Source organism: Castor canadensis, chromosome 13, assembly GCF_047511655.1.
Source record: "Castor canadensis chromosome 13, mCasCan1.hap1v2, whole genome shotgun sequence".
Taxonomy (NCBI): domain Eukaryota; kingdom Metazoa; phylum Chordata; class Mammalia; order Rodentia; family Castoridae; genus Castor; species Castor canadensis.
This window is the reverse complement of record NC_133398.1, coordinates 1,665,321-1,685,083: the sequence shown is the minus strand read 5'-3', so window position 1 is coordinate 1,685,083 and position 19,763 is coordinate 1,665,321. Positions and strand designations below refer to the sequence as shown.

At 54.8% G+C, this 19,763-nt stretch overlaps 1 protein-coding gene across 1 annotated transcript in view; it reads left to right on the top strand.

Annotated features, from left to right (window-relative positions):
- Positions 1-999: 999 nt before the first annotated feature.
- Positions 1,000-19,763, top strand: part of Ccdc187 (coiled-coil domain containing 187) — a 42,285-nt gene continuing 23,521 nt past the window's right edge. Inside the window, 10 exon segments of the mRNA XM_074052660.1 lie at positions 1,000-1,465; positions 5,224-5,316; positions 6,344-6,451; positions 10,188-10,322; positions 10,821-11,971; positions 12,080-12,174; positions 15,115-15,298; positions 15,300-15,816; positions 16,147-16,231; positions 18,662-18,682. Coding sequence (XP_073908761.1) covers positions 1,000-1,465; positions 5,224-5,316; positions 6,344-6,451; positions 10,188-10,322; positions 10,821-11,971; positions 12,080-12,174; positions 15,115-15,298; positions 15,300-15,816; positions 16,147-16,231; positions 18,662-18,682 — 2,855 coding nt within the window.

Genomic DNA, 19,763 nt, shown 5'->3' with positions numbered 1-19,763 from the left:
CCCTGAGGTGCACTCCCAAGAGCAGCAAGGAATGAGGAAACAAGATGGAGCTTCCTGCTACAAGCAGCATCTGGGGTGCTGGATGGAGCTCCTGTAGGAGTTGAAGGCCTCTGGCTGTCATTGAGTGACACGGGGTTATTATGCTGTCATGGGCCATCTGGAATTCTCTCCCATCCCACCAGAGGCAGCTTCATTAGGAAGTCCCTCAGCCATTGTTAGCCTGGAGCCACACCCGCCTTCCCCACCTACTTTCAATGACTGCCCTGAGGATTCCGCTGTGGGCCAGGGCATCAGCACAGACCAGAATCCAGAGCCGGACAGTGGCCTGTCCGTCCTGAGTAGGGTGGGTGCTGGGAGGTAGACCTGGAGGCCACCATGTGAAAGCACCATCAGGCCCAGGCCCCGTAGTCGCTGGCGCGAACCCTGCACACTCACCCACTTGGCCAACACCGGCCATGGGAGTTCTGCCTGCCTCCCTGGGGATAGCACTGCAGCCCTGCCCTGGGGAGAGCCAGTGGCAGGGCTTCTTCTCCCTTAGGGAGCCCAGGGGCCCAGGGAGAGCAGCTGAAAGGAAAGGCTATGCAAGGCCCAGGTAGTGTTTGTGTGGCCACAGGCAAGTGTGTCAGTGTTGGTGGTGGTCACACAGCCACCTTTCCCCTGAGGGCACCCACCCCAGTGTGAGGCCGGAGGGTGTGGAGGTCAAGTGTGTGGGTCTCAGGTCTGCCCCTGCTGTGTGCCTCTCCTAGGCTTGGTTTTCCCATCTATAAAGTGGGCTTATCGTGATGCCTACCTCAAAGAGTTTGGTCAGGATCCGAGAGAGAGTGTCAGGGCATTGTAGTAGGTCCCTCTTATCCTTGGGCTGGGAGACAGAAGTGGGGAGCAAGTGGTACTGTCTAAGATCCTCTGCTCAGCATCAACGGCCTCCAGCCTGACTGGCTACACTTATTGTTCTCTCCAAGGAAAGACGGGGTCCATCTGCCTTCGTCCAAGAATGACCTCATGGCTGCCCCGAGGTGGCCTGGGTCCTCTCAGCAGTCGGACACACTTCAGGAAGTTCCCCATGTAGCCTGGTCTGACTACATTGAGGAACCAGGCCCATGGGTGAAGGCCTGCAGCCTGCCCATCTGGTCTGTAAGCCAGGAGGACAGGGATGAGGATAGCTCGGTGTCATCTGACCGCCTCTCTGGCTCCTCAGGGGGCCATGAATCGTGTGCTCGTTCCCATGGGCCCTGGAAGGAGAGGCCACCTCAGGTGTCAGGGCTCCAGCGGCAGCCCAGAAGGAGCAACCCACGGCTGGAACATCTGAGGGACAAGATCCGGGCCCAGGCACAGTGGCGGGCAAGCTGTGCCTCCCTGGGCACCTCAGTCCCCTCCAGTGCCTCACGCCTCTACAAAGCCTCCTCTCCAGTGCTCCAGAGAAAGACCCGCGAGGTGACAAACGCCTGTCCAACCCCCGCACACCCAGGTCAGTGGCCTCTTTGTCCGGTGAGGGATAGGCAGGCAGCAAGGTCACCAGAGGGCAGGCAGGATCAGGATGGTACAGGCTGGGCAGGGCACCTGGTCGGACAACTGGGGAGCTGTGTGCAGGCCCCAAAGGGGTTTCTGGCCCAGTGAGCCAATGCAGATTAGGGGGGCTCTGAGCAGGCCCCAAAGGGGTTTCTGGCCCAGTGAGCCAATGCAGATTAGGGGGGCTCTGAGCAGGCCCCAAAGGGGTTTCTGGCCCAGTGAGCCAATGCAGATTAGGGGGGCTTCTGAGCTGGGGTTAGGATGAGGAAGATTTCTCGATGGAAATGAGCGATGGTGGCTTAGAAGGATGGGGTACAGAGGGCCTCCAAGGAGTTGTGGAAGGGACCCAGTGTCCTGTGCCTGGGTCTGTGCTTTTGTCCCTGCAGCCTTGGGGAGAAAGGAGAGGGTTGAATGGGGGTTTTAGCAGACCACCCTAAAAGCCAGTGTGAAACTTAAAGGCCTACTGACACACTCCCAGAAAAGACGGGGCATGTTTCCTGGCCCTGGAAAGGCTGGGGCCAGGGTGGTAATAATAGCTGAAGAGCTACCTTGTTGGAGGGGTGGTGGAGACTGGTGCTTTCTAAGGAACAGGGAGATGTTTGCCTTTTTTTTAAAAAAAGATAATGGCTTATTCTTTTTAATGCAGCAAAGTACATATAATGTAAAATTTACCATCTTAGCTGTTTTTTTCTTTTTTCTTTTTGGCAGTCATGGGTCTTAAACTCAGGGCCTCACACTAGTTAGGCAGGTGCTCTACCACTTGAGTCACTCTGCCAGCCCGTTTTTATGTTGGGTATTTTTGAGATAGGGTTTCATAACTATTTGCTTGGGGTGGTCGTGAACTTTGATCCTCCTGATCTCTGCCTCTCGAGTAGCTAGGATTACAGGTGTGAATCACTGGCACCGGACTTACCTTAGCCATTCTTAAGTGTTCTGTTCACTGGCACTAACTGTATTTGTTGTGGCCAGCTATCACAGAACTCTCCCATCATTCCAAACTAAACCCCTGCTCCTATTAAACACCAATGTCCTATCTCCATCCCCAACCACTGGTACCCACCTTCCATTTCCTGTCTCTGTGAGACTGATGACTCTGGGGACTTCACAGGAGTAGAATGCTACAGAGTTGGCCCTGCTGTGACTTTTCTTTTAAGGTAATGAATTTTGTTTTGAAGGTGTCACTAGCTCAAAGAAGCACTGTTCCCTGTGTACCTTCTATTCTCATTTACCCTAGTTACATTTTGGTCCTTGTCCCTGTGTTAGTCAACTGTTTAGTTGCTGTGACAAAATTCCTGAGAAAAACAACTTAAGGGAGGAAGGATTTATTTTGGTTCATGGTTTCAGATGTTCCAATCCATGTCACATGGCTCCATTGCTTCTGGACCTGTGGCGAGCAAGATGGTTGGACAGGCATGACAGACATGTCACCTCATGTGGACAGAAAGCAGAGAGACAGACAGGAAGGGGCCAAGGATGAGACGTACCCTTCAAAGACACACCCCAGCGACCTGCTTCCTCCTCAGGCCCCGCATCCTAACAGCCCATTTGGCTATGAACTAATCTGTGGGTTGATCCACTGATGAGGTTGGCACCCTCATGACCCAGTCATCTCTCAGTTGTATCACCAGGTAGGGACCAAGCCTTCAACTCATGAGCCTTTGGGGCCATTTTATATCAAAACCATCCCAGCCCTGACTTGCAAAGGCTCACGTCGGTCTAGTAGTGCCGAATGCATTCAGTCCATACACAAAAGTCCCCAAAGTCCCAGCCAGTGCAATGTTGCTCAAAAGCCCAAGTCCAACGTCTCCTCTGAGAATCAAGGCAAACTCCCGGCTGTAGGCTCCTGTAAAATTCAAAAAGTAAGTCATATGCTTCCAAGATACAATGGTACTAGGTAAACCTTCACATTCCAAAAAGAAGGAATAGAAAAGTGACAAGAAGGAATTGGGCCAAAGCACCACCGGAACCCAACAGGGTACACGTTAAATTCCACAGTTCATGTCTAGCACCCAGAGCACGTGGTGGTGTGACAGCAGCTCCAAAAGGCTCAGGAGTCCTGCCTCTGTGGCCTTGCCTACTGCACAGAGTGGGCTGGCTCTGCTCCTGCTGGTGGCTTTCCTTGACAGATGTTCCCCACTCTCAGCTTCTCCAACTTTCTGGGGTGTACACTGCAGTTTAGGTTTCGCTCTCACAGCTGCACACATTGCCCTCTCAGGGAATCTGATCCTGCTACACATTATCTCCACGCCTGCCTTTGAAATCTGGGTGGAAGCCTTGATTGCCTCATAACTCATGAAATCTGACTGCAAGACTAGTTTTATATGGACAATGCTCAGACTTGCAGCCAGCTCAAGTAGTGATGGGATCCACTTGGATCATGACATATTAGTGCTCTGAGTCTTTCCTGAGATTTCTCAAGGCGTCTCTTCTTTGTCCAGGGGCAAATTATACGGATCATTTTTAATGGCACTAATCTCTTCAGCAACTCGACCTTCCTTTGCCCCAACTTTGCATGTGCCTCTTTTTTGACCAAACTGAAAGCTTTCAAATATTTTTCTCTCTGCTTTTTGCTCCCAATTGTCACTGTAAATCTGGCTAAAAGCAGCCAGTGGTTCCCATGTCACTTCGCCTCACACAAAGTCTCCAGGACCGACAAAATGCACAGTTCTTTGCCAGAGTACAACATGAATGGTCTCTAGTTCAATTCCTAATGGAGTCCTTATTCCAGTCTGAGGTCTTATGAGCACAGTATTGACTGTCTACATTCCTCTTAGCATCCTGGTCTTCTGGGCTCACACCAGAAGCATCCATTAAGCTTACATTGGGGGGCTTCTCTGGCCTGCATCCTAAACATTTCCAAATTCTGAGTCAGTTCTGAAGGCTTATGAACCACATGGGAGGTTAGGTATAGCAGGGACCCCACTTCTCAATGTTAACTTGCTGTGTTAGTCAGATTTTCGTCACTGTGATACATACCCGAGAGGAACGTGGTATGTTTATTTCACTCCATGGTTTCAGAGGTTTCTGTCTATGGCCAGCTGACTCTGTTGCAATGGGCTGAAGGTAGAGGCAGAACGCCATGGCAGCAAGGCATGGCAGAGGAAAGCTGCTTACCTCGGGGCAGCCAGGAGGCAGAGATAGAAGGACCTTAAAGGATTTATCCATTAACGGTGTGTTCCCAGAGACCTTCTTCCTCCAATCAGACCCTGCTTCCCAATAACGTCATTGAATAGGGGATCAATCAACGGGTTCATCCATTGGTTGAGAACAGCCATGATCCAACTGCCTCTCAATAGCACCACCAGCTGGGACCAAAGCTTCAACACATGAGCCTTTGGGAGTACACTCCATATCTAAACCCCAACAGTCCCTCGCATCATTACTTCTCTCTGCAAAGATGGGACTTAGTGGACCTGCTGAGATGCCCTATTCTGGGCTGCATGGTCCAAACCATGCTTAGAGCCCAACACGAGGCACACAGAGCCCTGCTCACTGCTGGCTCGAGGAAGCTTACGGGGTAAGATGGTTGTGCCAGTTTTGGTGGGAAGGAGATGCTGCTCCCCTGCTAAGTGCCTGTGTGTGTCCAAATGGCTTCATAGGATGTGTTCCTGGTCTTGGAGTGTTGGTCAGGGGTTTAAAGGCTTCGGACGATTGCCAAATTAGGACCTTGTCCTGGAAATTCTTTGTGGAATCTTTTTGCCCTCTCTCCCCTCTTAGGCATTCTTCATGCTGCTGAGCACAGGGTGGAAGACAAGGCATTTCCTGGCCTGGGACGAGACCTCTCCAGGGTCACCCAGCGCCAAGCTTCCGGTGAGTGGCTCTGGGTTGGATGCTTGGGCCATGGTGTGGACACCATATGTTGGGTCCCACTCACAAATGAGGACCCTAGCTGGGAAGGGGCTGAGTGGGGATTGGGAGCCGTCATTCTCTGGAGCCTGGATTCTAACCCTCGGCCTCTCAGGAGAAGGAATCCAGGCAGGCCGTGCAGGGGAGGGGAGCTGGGCAGGGGCGTCTCCTACGCAGAGGAGGAGGATTGTTTCCACCTCCTCACATGGCAGCCCCAGGCTGGGCCACAGGTTCTCCAGGTCCCTGCTGGTCCGAGGGCTTGCTGAGCCATCTTGCAGATGGGAGGCACTGCACATAGAGAGCTCTGCCTGGAGTGGAGATGCTGAAAGGTCAGCAGACTTCCAGGTCATGGGGATGAGACCAGGGGCTCAGGGGATACTGGGGTTTTATTCACTCATTCATTCAATGATGGAGGGGCTTAGGGAGGTGGAAGGAGCTGGTCAGGGAGCCCAGAGGGCTAGGTCATTGAGAGCATTGCCTCATCCCACAGTGGGAGCTGTCTGAGGATGCTGACCTCTGGTGGGCCTGCTGTTTGAGGGCAGGTGTGGGGTGGAGTCTGTTTCTACAGGCTAGAGAAAGGCAGACCCCTGCAAGATTTCGGAGATCCCAGAGTGGGAGAGGAGAAGAGGCTTGGAAGCAGAGGTGTTTTGGCACAACCCCCACAACGACTCAAGTCCCATATGCCCTTGGTTTCTGAGTTGTCCAGTCCAGGGGGATAGCAAGGGTGCCCCGTGGGGCTGTGGGAAGCAGGTAAAGAGAGGGGCAGGTTCCCAGCAGGGTGGCAGTAGCTGGCAGAGTGAAGGTTGGTTAACACTGTAGCCCGAGCCATGCTCAGGCCAGCTGTCACTCCCTGGGTTCCCTTGGGGCTTAGCTTATTCAGTCCTTTCTTTCCTCAGCAGAGAGGAACTCATGCCCTGGGTGGCAAGCACTCTATTCCTGTGTTGTCTCACGACTCACCTTCCTTCCCTTCCTTCCTCTCTCTTCCCTGAAGTTTCACAGGAAAACACCAGAAGGACCAGAAGCAGTTCTTGCAAACGAGAGAAGGTCCCCAGGTCACCACCCCCCAGCAGAGCTGCCAAAAGCAAAGGTGAGGTTTGGAGTCCATGATCCCCACTGGTGAGGGGGGAGGAGGCTCTTGATTCTGTGCAGGTGATGGCTGGCTGCCTGTGCTGCCATGTGCACAGGGATGGGGGGCACCTGGGATCTGTGGGCTGGCCTGAATGTCAGGGTCCTATCCCTCATGACTGGCAACCCTGGACCCCACAGCACAGAGACAGCAGGTGGTTCCCATCCATGCCAAGCTGTGTCCCTTGGGGTGAAGTGAAAGTCTATAAGCCCCCAAGTGCAGTCTACTGTCCTGTCAACCCCTGCAGACTGGGAGTCTAGAAGGACACAGGCCATCCAACCACACTCCAGCAAGCACTGCCAGTCCAGCAGGGCACTGGGAGGGGCTGGGGAGGTATGACTGCTTGGTCCCCTCCTGCAGCAGGGAGCCTGTAGAGGCTGGGCATTCCTGGCAGCAAGAGCAGGATGTACACTTTCAGGTCAGCACTGGGCGGGAGGAAGGGCCTAGGCAGATCCTGCCTCTCCCATGGTTCTGGGGACTCACAGCTGAACATCTGCATGAGCTGAATGTCATGGCATGTCCTGGAGGGCTGCACTAAGTGGCCTTGTGGGTGGTAGGTGGTCCCAGTAGGATTTCTAACTCAGGCATCTCTTCCCTGAGGTTGGGGCCTGCAGAGGCCCAGCCTTGTGGTCAGGTGCTCACGGACTGAACCCAGAGAGGTGCTCCTGCCCTCCCTTTTCTCCAGGGAAGGGCCAGATGTGATTGTCTGAGCATCAGCGGGAGGGAGGTGGGCAGAGTCCCCCGGACTCCCCTTTAGAATATCCTTGAGGTCAGGTTGTGTACCCATCCTATAGAACCTCCAGGAGGTTCAGCAGCCTGTCCAGGGCCTTACAGGCACAGGGAGCCAGCTTGGGGCCAGAGCCAAGCATGTGTACCAGAGACTGTGCCCAAGGCCCCTTGTCAAGAGCCACCAGGAGCTCTCATGGGGAGGAAGCTACCCACTGGGGCTGAGGTCGGCTCTGTGGGGCTCTTACTGTAAGCATAGGCAGGGCTAGAGGCCAGGATATAGTTCCCGAGCTGGCCTCTGCGAGTCTCTGTGCCTCAGTTTCCCCCCACTGTGAAATCACAGTACTAAGCAGTGGGTGATATGTGCTCTGTCCACACCTGCACCTGTGTCTCTGTCCAGCGTTGTCAGACACCCGCTTCCTCTGCTCCTGGGCAGAGCAGTGGCTTTTAGTGGAATGAACGAGTATCCCTTCTCCATGCCACACTCAGCAGAGGGTCCCCCAGTGAAGTGGGGAAGCTTAGCAGGGCTGGGTGGCATTGGGCAGACAGGTCTGTTAGCTGGCAGAGGCGACACAGGACAGGAAAGAAAACCTTCACTGGAGCCCAAGAGTGAAGGACACTACTGGGCTCTGAGAAGTTTCCAGAAGACCCCCTGAAAATGCATAAAATATAACCACTGTCCACGTCATCATCTCCCTACCCCCAGCTTTTTGGTTTGTTTTGTCTTAATGGCTTGCTTGAAAAATGACCTGCCTTCACGCCTGACATGGGGTCAGAAGGGCGTGCCACCGGCCGCATTCATCATCGTAACCACGGTGTCACCCTGACGGTGGTGACCATTAGTTTCTGTCAGTGACGAAGTCACAGCTGGGCTAAGGAGATGAGTTTGGGTTCAGAGGTCAGAGCCACAGGACTTGGGAATTGGATGAATTAGAAATTTGCTGTAGTTAACAAAAAATTAAATCACAATAGTTATAAAATATTCATCCATCTGGGCCAAAGGAAAATGAAGCCCAATATTTAATTTCAGATTATATCACCTCGCTTTGCATTTTTATCATAGATTAGGTCGGCCCGGAGCGTTGACAGGGCACTTGGGGCCTCCATCCATTTCCACAGATTAAAAATCCTCTCGTAAAAAAATTAATTGCCATTAAACTGCTCAGCAGAAGAAAAAAAATGTGCCCATCAGGACCCATTCATCGACCGGGATCCCTCTGGTGGGCTAATGGGGAAGCTGAGTGGCCCGTGATGGAGGGGACCGAGGGGGTGCAAAGGGGTTGGTGGGCGAGTGGCCCTGCCCATGCAGGGTCTCTGAAGTCTGGCCACTTTTGTGCAGGGGAGTAGCTATGGGGCAGAATAGAGAAGCCCAACCTGGCTGGTTCCCCGATCCCAGAGCTCACCTGAAACCCAGATGTGGACAGTTGGGCCAAGCTGGCCTCTGTGCCTCGGGTCTTGGACTCCACCCTGAGCCAGCAGAATGTGGACCCTATTGTAAGCCCACTGAGAAGCCTGTGACCTTTCTTTTGCCTTTGTGGCCCCTTGGGAGGTGCTGCTGGATGTGCTCCCCATTTTACAGATAGGGAAGCGGAGGCCAGGAGAAGTCGAATCTCTTGGTCAAGGTCCATACCTGGTGAGTGTTAAGGCTGGACTCTGAGACCACGCTGTTGACCTCCCCTGGCCTGGGGTTCGGACCCCCCAGTGAAGACATAGCCTGGACGGCATGGCCAGGTGCGGCTCATCCTCCATCCTGGAGAGGTAGTTTTAGGCTTGTAACTGATGACTCAGGGTCAAGGCAGCTCTGGGAGAGGTTCAGAGAGGACCTTGACTCAGCCAGATACCTTGTCCAGGGTCAGCACTCTGGGCGGTCCTGGCCATGAAGCACCCTGACTTGGCAGTAGTCCCCCTCCATGGGGGGCAGGGCAAGGCTTGGCTGAGACCACATGGAGGTCTTGGTCCAAGGCTTCTATGTGGTACTGCTCTGAGCTGGACCCCAAGGAAAGTGCATGGGGTGGCCAGGAACCCAGCGCAGGTGAGATCCCAGCCTTGCAGAGCCAGCTGGACCTTGGGTGCCTGTGTGTATGCAAGCACGTGAATCAACATGTGTGCACACATGTGAATGTGTGTGAGTGAGCGTGTGTGCGAGCATGTGTGAACACGTGGGCCTGTGAGACTGTGTGAGCCCACATGTGAGCACGTGTGTGTTGGGGAGGGCACGTGGATGTGTTATATGAGCACACGTGTGTGAGCCTGTGAACGTTTGTAGAGCCTTGTGCGTGACTGTGAACACGTGCAGCTTGCGTGTGCATACATGTGTGCGCGAAAGGCCTGCTTCCTGCCCTTTCTGGGGCCCTTGTGGATGTGTCTGTAATGATGGTGGGACTGGTATTGGCATCTGGTGAGTGAAATCTGGGATTATGAAGTAAAACCTTGATAAATGGTGTTTATTGCATGTCAGCGTTTATTAGAGAGAGCTCGTTTGTGCATGGGATGAGGTGGGTCGTTTATTTCCACAACATCTAGGAGGCCTGGGAGCCGGCATTGATCCCACCTGTGGCTGTGACTCCCACTGACACAGATTCATCTGCAGCTGATGTACCTGGTTGTAGCTTGGCTGGCCATGGCTCAGGGCTGCCCCAGGGTTGCTGTGTCATCGCTGTCCCTGGCCAAGCACGGGCGAGTGCTGGGTTGAGTGCTCCCCAGGCAGAGTTGTCAGGAGTAGGTTTCGTCGCCCTCGCTTTACTGAAAAGGATTCCGAGGATCAGAGAATTTAAGACTCTTGCTCACTCAGCCCCCCTGAAAAACGCAGCCCCATGCTGGCTAGGGTTCGGCTCTGAGGGGCCCGGATGTGGAGGATTGTACTCTGAACCCTTCCAGGGACGTGCAAAGTGGTCTCCAGGGGCTGTGGAGCCACCCACCTCCCCATCCAGGCCAGCGTTCAGAGGGCCCCAGTACCCACCAGTTTGTGTTTTCTCTTTCTAAGATTCTGAGTTGGTTGGTGTTTACGCCTGGAGGAAAGGACAAGCCCTAGCGAGGTCGCTGCTTGGGCCCCCTCCCGTCTACCCCAGGCTCCACAGCAAGGCACCCTCCAGAGACCGGACCCCTGCCATGAAATTAGGTACCTCATGCTTCTGCCATGGGCTCCCTCCACCTTTGCTTTGGCATTGCGGGGTGGGCATGGAGGAGGAGATGCCCCGTCTCCACAGCACCAGGGAAGAAGGCACTAGGGTGCCTCTCCCGGAAACCCATCAATCACTCTCTAAATCCACCATTAGAGAGGTGACTTTGGGAATAATTATATTTAAAAACCGGGGGAAAGGAGTTCTGTCCCTGGAAGCTTCTGGTCTGCTCCTGCGAGTTTCCACCTGGGCTTTCCTGACAGAAAGAATACAGATGGGAGCCAGCCACTCCTGTGGCAGATCCCACCCCATGTGTGCTTGGCCGATGCCATGTCCAGAGCGGGCAGCTTGCCCACTGCATGTTGATGAGTGCTAAGGCTGAGAGGGAGCTCATGGGGCAAGGCCCTGTGCCACACCCCCAAGTGGAGGACATTCCTGCCCTTCCCTCAGCCTGCAGTACCCGATACCCTGCTGCTTGTTGCTGTCTGTCTTTATAGGACGTCATAAGAAAGCTACAGTCACCAAGGGCTCACCTGTCCACACCTGGTCGTCCAGGGTCACCTCTGCCCACAGTGACCAGCAGGTGTCCAAGAACACACCCAGCCTGGTTTCCCACAATCAGCCAGATACCATCCAAACTGCTATGGCCATCCTACAAGACCTCCGCCAGCAGGTCCAGGCTGGGCTGGAGTTGGCCCAGCGACCCAGGAACTGGCAGAAGCTTGGGTCATGGAAACCAACGCCACAGAACCTGGAAGGGAAGAGGCAGCAGGGCCCACAGAGCACCTGGGACATGCAGGGCTCCTCCTCAAAGAATCCTTGGGCTCTGACAGACAAGGCTACAGGCTCCTTTGCCCAGCAGCCCTGGGACACCATGGCTGAGTGGGAACCCTGTCCACAGAGGGACTGGGAAGCCCAGGCACAGGACTTCTCCTTCCAGAGGCCTGGGAGCCCCCCTGAGAGGTTGGGCCCATTTCCCCAACGACCCTGCAGTGCTCTGGATGGTCAGGCCTATCCACAAAAGGCCTGGGCTGCTCTAGGACTGGACCCCTCCTTCCAGAGGCCTGTGAGCCCCCGTGAAAAGCTGAGGTCCTCCTCACAACGGCCCTGGAGCTCCCTGGATGGTCAGGCCTATCCACAGAGGGCCTGGGCAGATGTGGAAGACCAGCAGGTCCCTGTCTTCAGACCATGGAGCCATCTGGAAAGGCCATGTTCTGCCCCCCAGCAGCCCTGGAGAAGCTTCTTCGTGCAGAGGGCTGACTCACCCTGCAAGGACAGAGGCACTGTCCCCTCTGCTTTGAAAGCCAAGCAGGCCTGGTTGAGGCCCACCCAGGACTTCCCCCAGAACCCACTGAGAAAAAAGCAGGAAGAACGGCAGCCTCCACCCTGCCCCAGGCTCCAGAGGCCCCTAGGCCAGCCACATAGCTCTGAGTCTTTGCGTGAGTTCATACGCAGGAAGGCCCAGGCCCGGAGGCAGCAGGCCCTGGAGCAGAAGGCCTTGGCCACACATACACTGGAGCTGAGAAACCAGAGGCTGCAGGAGGTCTACCGGAAGCAGAGGGAAGCAGTGCTCAGCAAGGTGATCCCTGTGGTCTCCCAGACCAAGCCCGGCATCGTCACCTTTGTCCCCAGTTCTGCACAGGCCAGGGTACGTGCTAGGTGGATGAACAGGTTGCATGGCCCAGACTCGGTGCCTGAGAGATGGGCCCATGGGGTCTTATGGCCTGAGGTTCTAACTGCATCCTCTCTACTTTAGGGCCTGGAAAACCCCCAGAGCTGTGGGTCACCTGTGCTGGAGTGGAGCAAGGTGACATCTGGAATGGTGCTAGGTGACCAGGAGGCCCCAGACAGGTGGGTATGGGGAATCCCTTGGTAGAGGATGAATTCTGAGACTCCTGGGGGGATTCTTCTCCACTGCCCATGGCACCCCCAGCCCTGCACAGGGCAGTGGTCGGTCCCCACTGTGTTTTTACTGAGGAAAGAGAACAGTCGTGAACTTAAATTATCCATTTTTAAGTGCACAGCTTGGGGGGCACTTAGTGCATCTCTGTCCAGCTCCAGAATGTTTCAGCACCCCTAAAGGAGACCCCACACTCTAAGCAGCCACTTCAGCAGCCCCACCACCCCAAGCCCTGGAAAGCAGCTTTCGGCGAGCAGCTTTTGGCAGGCAGCTCTGCGGTTCACCTCTTCGTGACATTTCTTGGGTGACTTCTGTCACTGAGCATCACATCCTCGAGGTTCACCGGTGCCCTCGTGTGAACCAGGACTTCCTTCTTTCTGTAGCTGAGTGTGCCTTGTTGCATGTACACGTTTTGTTTGTCCATTGTTTGTTGAGGGATGCTGGATTTCTTCCACCTTGTGGCTACTGTGAACAGTGCTGCTGTGATCTGGCTCACGTACCTGTTTGAACACCTGTTTTTATTTCTCTCGGGGATGTACCTGTGTGTTCAATGATAATCCAGAAAGACATGTCCTGAGTGCCACCACGAACAAAATCCCTGACGTCTAAAATCTTGAAAATCACAACCCTGAAAGACTTAAATCCCAAAACACAATTCTAGAAAAAAATTTTGTTTTTTAATTCAAGAGACATTTTCCTTTTCAAGGGGGGATTTATTTGAAAAACAGAAAAGCATGACAGAATATTTCATCAGCCACTTTACACAATAAAATATGCAAATAAGTACAAACGAATTTTTGCAAGCATAAACTCTCAGGTATACTGACAATACTCACAAAGAAATAAGTCAAAATCAAAATGTATAAACGTATCACCACGGCTGGTGATCATGAGCACCTGTTTAATATCCACGATTGTCTGAAATGCCTTGAGAGACGCCTGCCTCTTAATGGGATCCATCCCAGTCCACCACAGGGCCGCCCAGGACACGCAGTTGACCAGGGGTGTATTTTACCCTTCATGAAAGCAGACGTGCAGAGAGAACTTCTCTTCCTGCACCGGATGTTTCAATGTTTAATGTCCTGCAAAATGCTCGTGCACAAAGCCGGAGTTGTGATGATAAACTTTCCTGGGGTCCAACTTGCAAAAAGTGCACAAAACCAACTAGAACTCTAGGTTGTTCCACAGCGCCTACTCCAGTATTGGCGATGGTGTGAGGATGAAACACACAGCCAGCCGGTTGTAAACGACAATGCCGACAATTTAAAACAGCAGAGAAAAAACTAAAATGAGAATAAATAAACACAAACTGAAAAGGAACTGGGTGGGGTGGCTCAGCCTCCAGGGAGGCTGAGGCAGGAGAATCTCAAGTTTGAGTCCAGTCTCAGCTACATAGTGAGTTCTAGGCCAGCCTGAAACTACAAGGTGAGACTCAAAAACATAATGGAGCTGGGTCACAGGTCGTCGCACAACAGAGGCATAGCGTAACAACTGCCGCCTTTCCTGTTCACGCTCCACAGTTTGGAAGTCTCTCATCAGGATGGACAGCTGCTTTTTTCTTATAGGACCTGGTTCTTCCCGGACACTACGTGGTGCGTCTTCCCCACCTGGCCCACTGTCCGTGGAAACATTCTCACAGACACGCTCAAGCCACGCTCCCCAGAGTTTCCAGGCCTTCTCCCACCTACCACGAAGCGGCCGTCCTGTGGAGGCCCACAGCTGAAATCACGCTCCCCCGTGCGCAGAGCTCTGCTCTCCACCCTGCCCTACAGCCCTGGAGCACCAGATTTCAATGTTCAGGATTCAAGTCTTGCAGTACTGGGATTTTAGACTTTCAGGAGTTTGCTCTTTTGGGATTTTAACCTTTGGGATTATGGCGTTTGAGATTGTGATTGGTGCTGCACACGTGGGAGGGGGTTGACAAGGTCCACAGCGCCTCTCGGTATATACAGCTTTTTCAGAAGTTCCCAGACTTTCTCGGTGGCTTCCCTGTCTTAGGTTCCCACCAGCAGTTACTTTGCATGTGCTGACTTACTTTCTGGTCCTTTTCCTTTTTTGGTTTTGATTACCTGTATTTTAATCAAGCCAGGGCAGTTCCTCTCCCAGCAGCATCCTGCAGCACATGGGGTGACTGATGGCCCTCTCCCTTGATCTGTGGAAGGTGTGCCTGTCCCACTGGCTCTTGTCTGGGAAGGGCTCCACAGACATCACAGTGGGCCTCAGCAGTGCCAGTCACTCCTTAACCTGACCTCATTATGGCTGTCTGCCGAAGAGCTCGTGACCAGTCCAGGTGGTGGGGGAGCTGGCACACAGCTGGGGTGGGGCTGTCCCCAGGAGGCTCCCACCAGGAAGGGTGCTGCCCTGGGCTTGCCTGGGGCTCCCCGAGAGTGTCTTTGGCAGCCAGTGTTGGACGGGGCTTTGGGCTGAGCTCCTTGGTGCCCAGTTCCCATGCCTCCTTGAGTGTTCAACCCCCAGATGGGATGGGCATCCGGTTGTTTCCACCTCTGGCTCTTGTGAAGATCTATGTTCATGCCTTGCTTTCCATACTTTTACCTAGAAGTAGACTGGCTGTCATACGGCAATTCGATGTTTAATGTTTGAGGAACCATCAGACTACTTCCCCCAGCTGCCGCACCACCTGTCACTCCTGCCAGCAGTGTGCAGGCTCAAGTCACCACACTTGGTCCTCCGTCTATATAACAGCCACATGTGGTTGGAGGAGTGGATGCCTCAGCCCTCTCCCTGGTCCACTGTGAACAGATACTGGCTCTGTCACTAATGTCCCCTCATTGCTCCTCCCTGCTTCACACATGCGTTTATCACACATGTGTTTTGCACACAGTGCCCAGAGGGGCCTGGCTGAGCATTTGTATACTCTTCTCTTTCCACAGCTTCTGTCTGTGTTTGAACCAAGCCTGGAACCATGCTGAGGGCCTGGACACCCGAGGCCCCCGGAACAGTGTGAGTGGTTCCCCTCTGTTGCTGTCTGCTGCTTTCTCCCTGGGTCCCCTGAAGCTCCAGGACCTGCCCCGGGGGCTGTGCATCTACCTGAACCCCCAGGTGTCCAGGTGTCATGGAGGCTGAGTGTCTGGGCCCATTGGGCCACCTGCACTTCCAGTACAAGCAGGCTCGGCTGCAGGCCCTGGAGACCATGGCTGGTGTCCTCAAGGAACGCATCGACATCCTAACAGCCAAGCTGCACAGGTCGGAGTCACTGGACACTGCTGGAGTCCTGACCTCAGACTTGCCAACCTTGGGCCTCAGCACCAAGGGGCCTGCTGTCTCCACGCTTGCTGCTGCCTCCACACTCACTGTTCCCACCTGCCCTGGGGCCTTGGTGTCCAACAGGGACAGAGGGGTACCCCAGGACTGGGTGGACATGCAGGCCAGGCCGCTTTTCCCCGCCACCTACCTCCTGGATGGTGAGATGCTGTTGTGGAGCCCAGGGTGGGATCTGCAGAGCCTGAGCCCGAGGGCCCACCTCGAAAATCAGTCCCAAGGTGGGGCTGGGGCTCTGGGCACGATGACTATCGGGTGGCCTGGGTGGTCTGTGGGCTGGGAGCAAGGGGGCCCCCCTCTCCACCTGCCCCTTGGTTTCCTCTCTGGAAAGCGGGATAGGAGACAATAGCCTGGAGTTGTCCAGGGGACATGGGGGTGACAGTAACTGACCTATCTGGCACAGTATGTGACACATGCCATAACTGTCTTATCTATGCCAAAGAAGGGGTGAGGCCACTCCTGCAGCCCTTGCACCTACCACCTCTCTGTCCTGCCTCCCACATGGGGCAAGAAGGCCAGGTGAGGCCCCCATGGCTCTGCAGTGCTGTGTTAAGACACTCCTGCCAGTGTCTTGGGTCACCCCTCATGCCCTGCAGTTTCTTGCCTTCTCAACTTATCATGAAATCATGGTGGCCTTTCCAAAGGTGTCATGGAGGAGGGAGACTGGGAGCTGGAGAAGAGGCTACATAGATGCTCGTCTTCCTACCAGGCCCTCTGCTCCTGTGCAAGGTGAGTGCAGTATACGTGCTGTGCTGCGGCCATGGGATCAGGGCTGTCTCTGTGCCCCATTAACTTCCCACACTGGTCCAGAGGTCAAGGCCAGGTTCTGAGTGCAGACTGGGTGGGGAGTGACGCAGCTCCTAGGACCTGGACCTGGTCATGCTGGTTCTAAGGCTGACCAGGGCAGGAGATGCCTTTGTCACACAGTGGCTTTCACACATTTCTGTGGCTGGGCAGCTTGCAGTGGGCCCTTGACTCAAGCCTCCCACTGGGCAGTGAGGCACCTCCAGGAAAGACCACCCCCTGAAGACACCATCATCTCCCATGATGGCTCTTTCTTATTTGTTGTTGGCAGACTGCCTGTCTCCAGGGATCTGACTCAGAGATCCTGTACAGGTCCCATGTCAAACATCTAAGTTCCCAGAACCACCTAAATCTCACCTCACCTTCTTCCAGTTCTGTCTGCAGGTATGGCCTTCTTTGGCTTCAGTTCACACAGGGGGAATTGGAAGTTCCTTTTGCAGGGTTGCTGTACCTGCTCTGTGTCCCCAGGCGCATTTTTTTTTTCTCAGTACGGGGGCCTGAACTCAGAGCCTATACCTTGAGCCACTCTACCAGTCCATTTTTTGTAATGGGTTTTCTTGAGATAGGGTCTTGCAAACTGTTTGCCTGGGCTGGCTTCAAACTGTGATCCTCCTGATCTCTGCCTCCTGAGTAGCTGGGATTACAGTTGTGAGCCACTAGAGCCCAGCTCCCCAGGCCCATCTTACCCCAGCCCCCCTTCTGCTCTTAGGAAGAGCAGCTGTGCCATCTCAAAAACATTCCTTATCCCTGTGGCCTGCCCAAGCCCCTCTCTTGCTCGGACCAAGGTTGCTGTGTAGGGCCTTCTTGAGCCAGCAGCCCTGCTGGTCCCCAGTCCCTTTCACGCCTCCTTCCAATGGCTCCCTGCACTGCTTGCTGCCCTAGGCCCCTCTCCTCATTGTCCTTGACCTGAGGCACCTGGAGAGGAGACCCCATCCCAGTCTAAGCAGCTTTTCCCCAGGCATTCCAGGAACCTGGGGTTTAAAATCTCAGAGCTGTGCCCAGAGAGACACAGAGTTGAGGGTAGGGGTTCCTTATGGAACCCTTGGGGGTGGTCTTGGCTTGATCCATGTCTGTGCTTGACAGAGTCCTCCAGGAACACCCCAACATCAGTTCAGTCTCTAAGAATAGGGGTCACCATAGCACAGGCCTCACCTGGTCTGTCTTCAGCTTGGCAACTTAGTGGGCTTAAGAGGCAGACCGCTCACACGAGCGTCTGCAAGGCTGAGGTGTGGGAGCCAAGCCAAGTGCTCAGTGCAGTAAGGACTGGGGCTTCAGGTCAGGTCACTAGAGAGGCAGCTGTCATGTGGAGTCAAGGGTAGTTGCTGCTAGATTCTGAGGTATCCCCAGGCCTGGGGCACAGAGCCCCTTGGGGCTTTCCGAGGACAGGGGAGGTAGGTTCAAATCCCAGCTCTGTCAGCTGACCTTGAACAGTCACACCCCTAGCCTCAGAGGCTCCCAGGGAAGTGGGGTGCTGAGAGCATCCCACCTGCAGAGGAGGGAGATGTTGAGTCGTCTTCTTCCTCCCCCTTCACCCTCCTGTTGGGACATTTCTCTCCCAATACCTCCCCTGCCACCCTCTAAGAAACTCACCTCTCCTCTCTTGACACCCGCAATCTCAGGGAGTCGTGGGTTTGGTGTTGTGTTGGTCCTGGGAGTTGTGTCCTGACTGACTTACTGTGGCCAGTAGGGAGCAGCATCACGCCAGGCGCTCCCTCTGCAAATGTGACCTACTCCCTAGTGAGGGAATCCTGTGTGCGGATTTTTGAAGAAGTTAATTTCAGTGCTCCAAGTGCCAAGGTGGACAGGCTAGGTCTGTCCCCAGGGGCCCAGAACCAGACCCAGAAGTTCCCAGTGTTCTTGGCTCAGAATCACAGGGGGCAAAGGGCAGAGGGAGCAGCCTGGGCTCCCCTAGGCCTTCTCCCCAGTGTTTCCACCCTGAATGACCCAACCCAAGGCAGCCACTGGGCACTACACCTCCCTCCCAAGCCCAGCAGTGGAAGAGAGACAGGAAGAAGCAGGAGTAATTCAGAAGCTGTACCACAGAAGGACAGGGGCTCTGGGAGAGCAGGGATTAGGGATGGGGCAGGGACTTGCTAGGCCCTCCGGAGCCCCACCTGTCTCTTCCGAAGTACTCCCTTTCCCCACTTGGTGGGGCTGGGACTGGGGCCAAGTGTCCATGTGTGTGTGGCTGGGAGTCCTGGCACCTCGCCCCTGAGGACCAAGTTCAGTGCTTCCTTCTCCTGGCTTGTGGGCTTCCCTCCATGTCCCTCAGATGCGCCACATCCAGGGCCTGGTTCCCGCTGCCTCTCGGGGTAGTTTCTGGGTGCGGGTGTGACCCTTTCCTCTGCCCCACAGGGACCTGGCACTCAGTGGCAGGTGAGGACCCATCCCATCGCCAGCATCTTGAGGTGAAAGGACGCTAAGGGTGCCAGGCATCTGTTCACTAGGCTTGGCCCCAACCATCTCAGCATTCTCAACTCACACCCAGGGCTGCCGCTGCTTTCTGGAAACTTCTTCCATGCCTGTGCTCCCTTAGTGCCATGCAGCCCCTTACGGCCTCAAAACATGTCCATCTGTCCTGGAAAACCCTGAGAGCCCTGGGCAGTAGGTCACCGTATCCCAGGCCCCACACAGCCCCCAACTTGCAGCTGGTACAAGAGACAGATACCCATGGTTCCCATCCCCCACCATCCCCAGTGCTGGACACAAGTGTGGGCGGATCACCAGTGACTCAGGAAGATCCCAGGTCGCTGTGTCCAGGGACAGATGGTGCCCTAGGAGAAAACAGAGCTGTGGTCACCGCCCCCACATGCTCAGCGCACGCCCCATTTACACTCTTTCCGTGCTCTCAAATCCTCTAATCCCAGCAGCTGCTGCCAGTGCTTAGCGGCACTCCACCCACCTTGGCCGCTATTGCCTGGGCAAAGGCCTACTGCCCACCTGTCTCCTCACCCTGATAGCAGACAGTGCTGGTCAGCCTGAGGGAGGGCAGTTGTCCAAGTACAGCTGGGCCTTGGTCCTTGGTTATGGCTGGAGTAGTCCCCATACAGGTCAGGCCTGCCCTCTCAGGCCCTCTGTAGGGCAGGGCAGCTGCGCCAGCCACAAGAATGGGTAAGAGGTGGGTCAGAGCTGATGCATAGCTCTTATTCCATCCTAGGCTGGTGGGTAGTCCCCCTAGCAGTTGGCAGAGGTGACCAGGTTGGCCATGCTGGCAAATAGGGTTCTGACCTGGGCCCCAGAGCCCAGTGGTGACAAGAGCTGACCTAGAGGTCTGGCTGGGTGTTGGTAGAGCCCTGTGGTAGCAGTACCTGGGCTGTGCATCACAGATAAAGACTGGTGACCTCACCTACATGGGTGCTACCTGTTCACTGCTGCTCACTGGGTCACGGCCCTGTCTCATGCAGAACCCTGGTCACACTGCCTGGGTCTGAGAGCTGCTGAGGGCCACAGGAGCCTA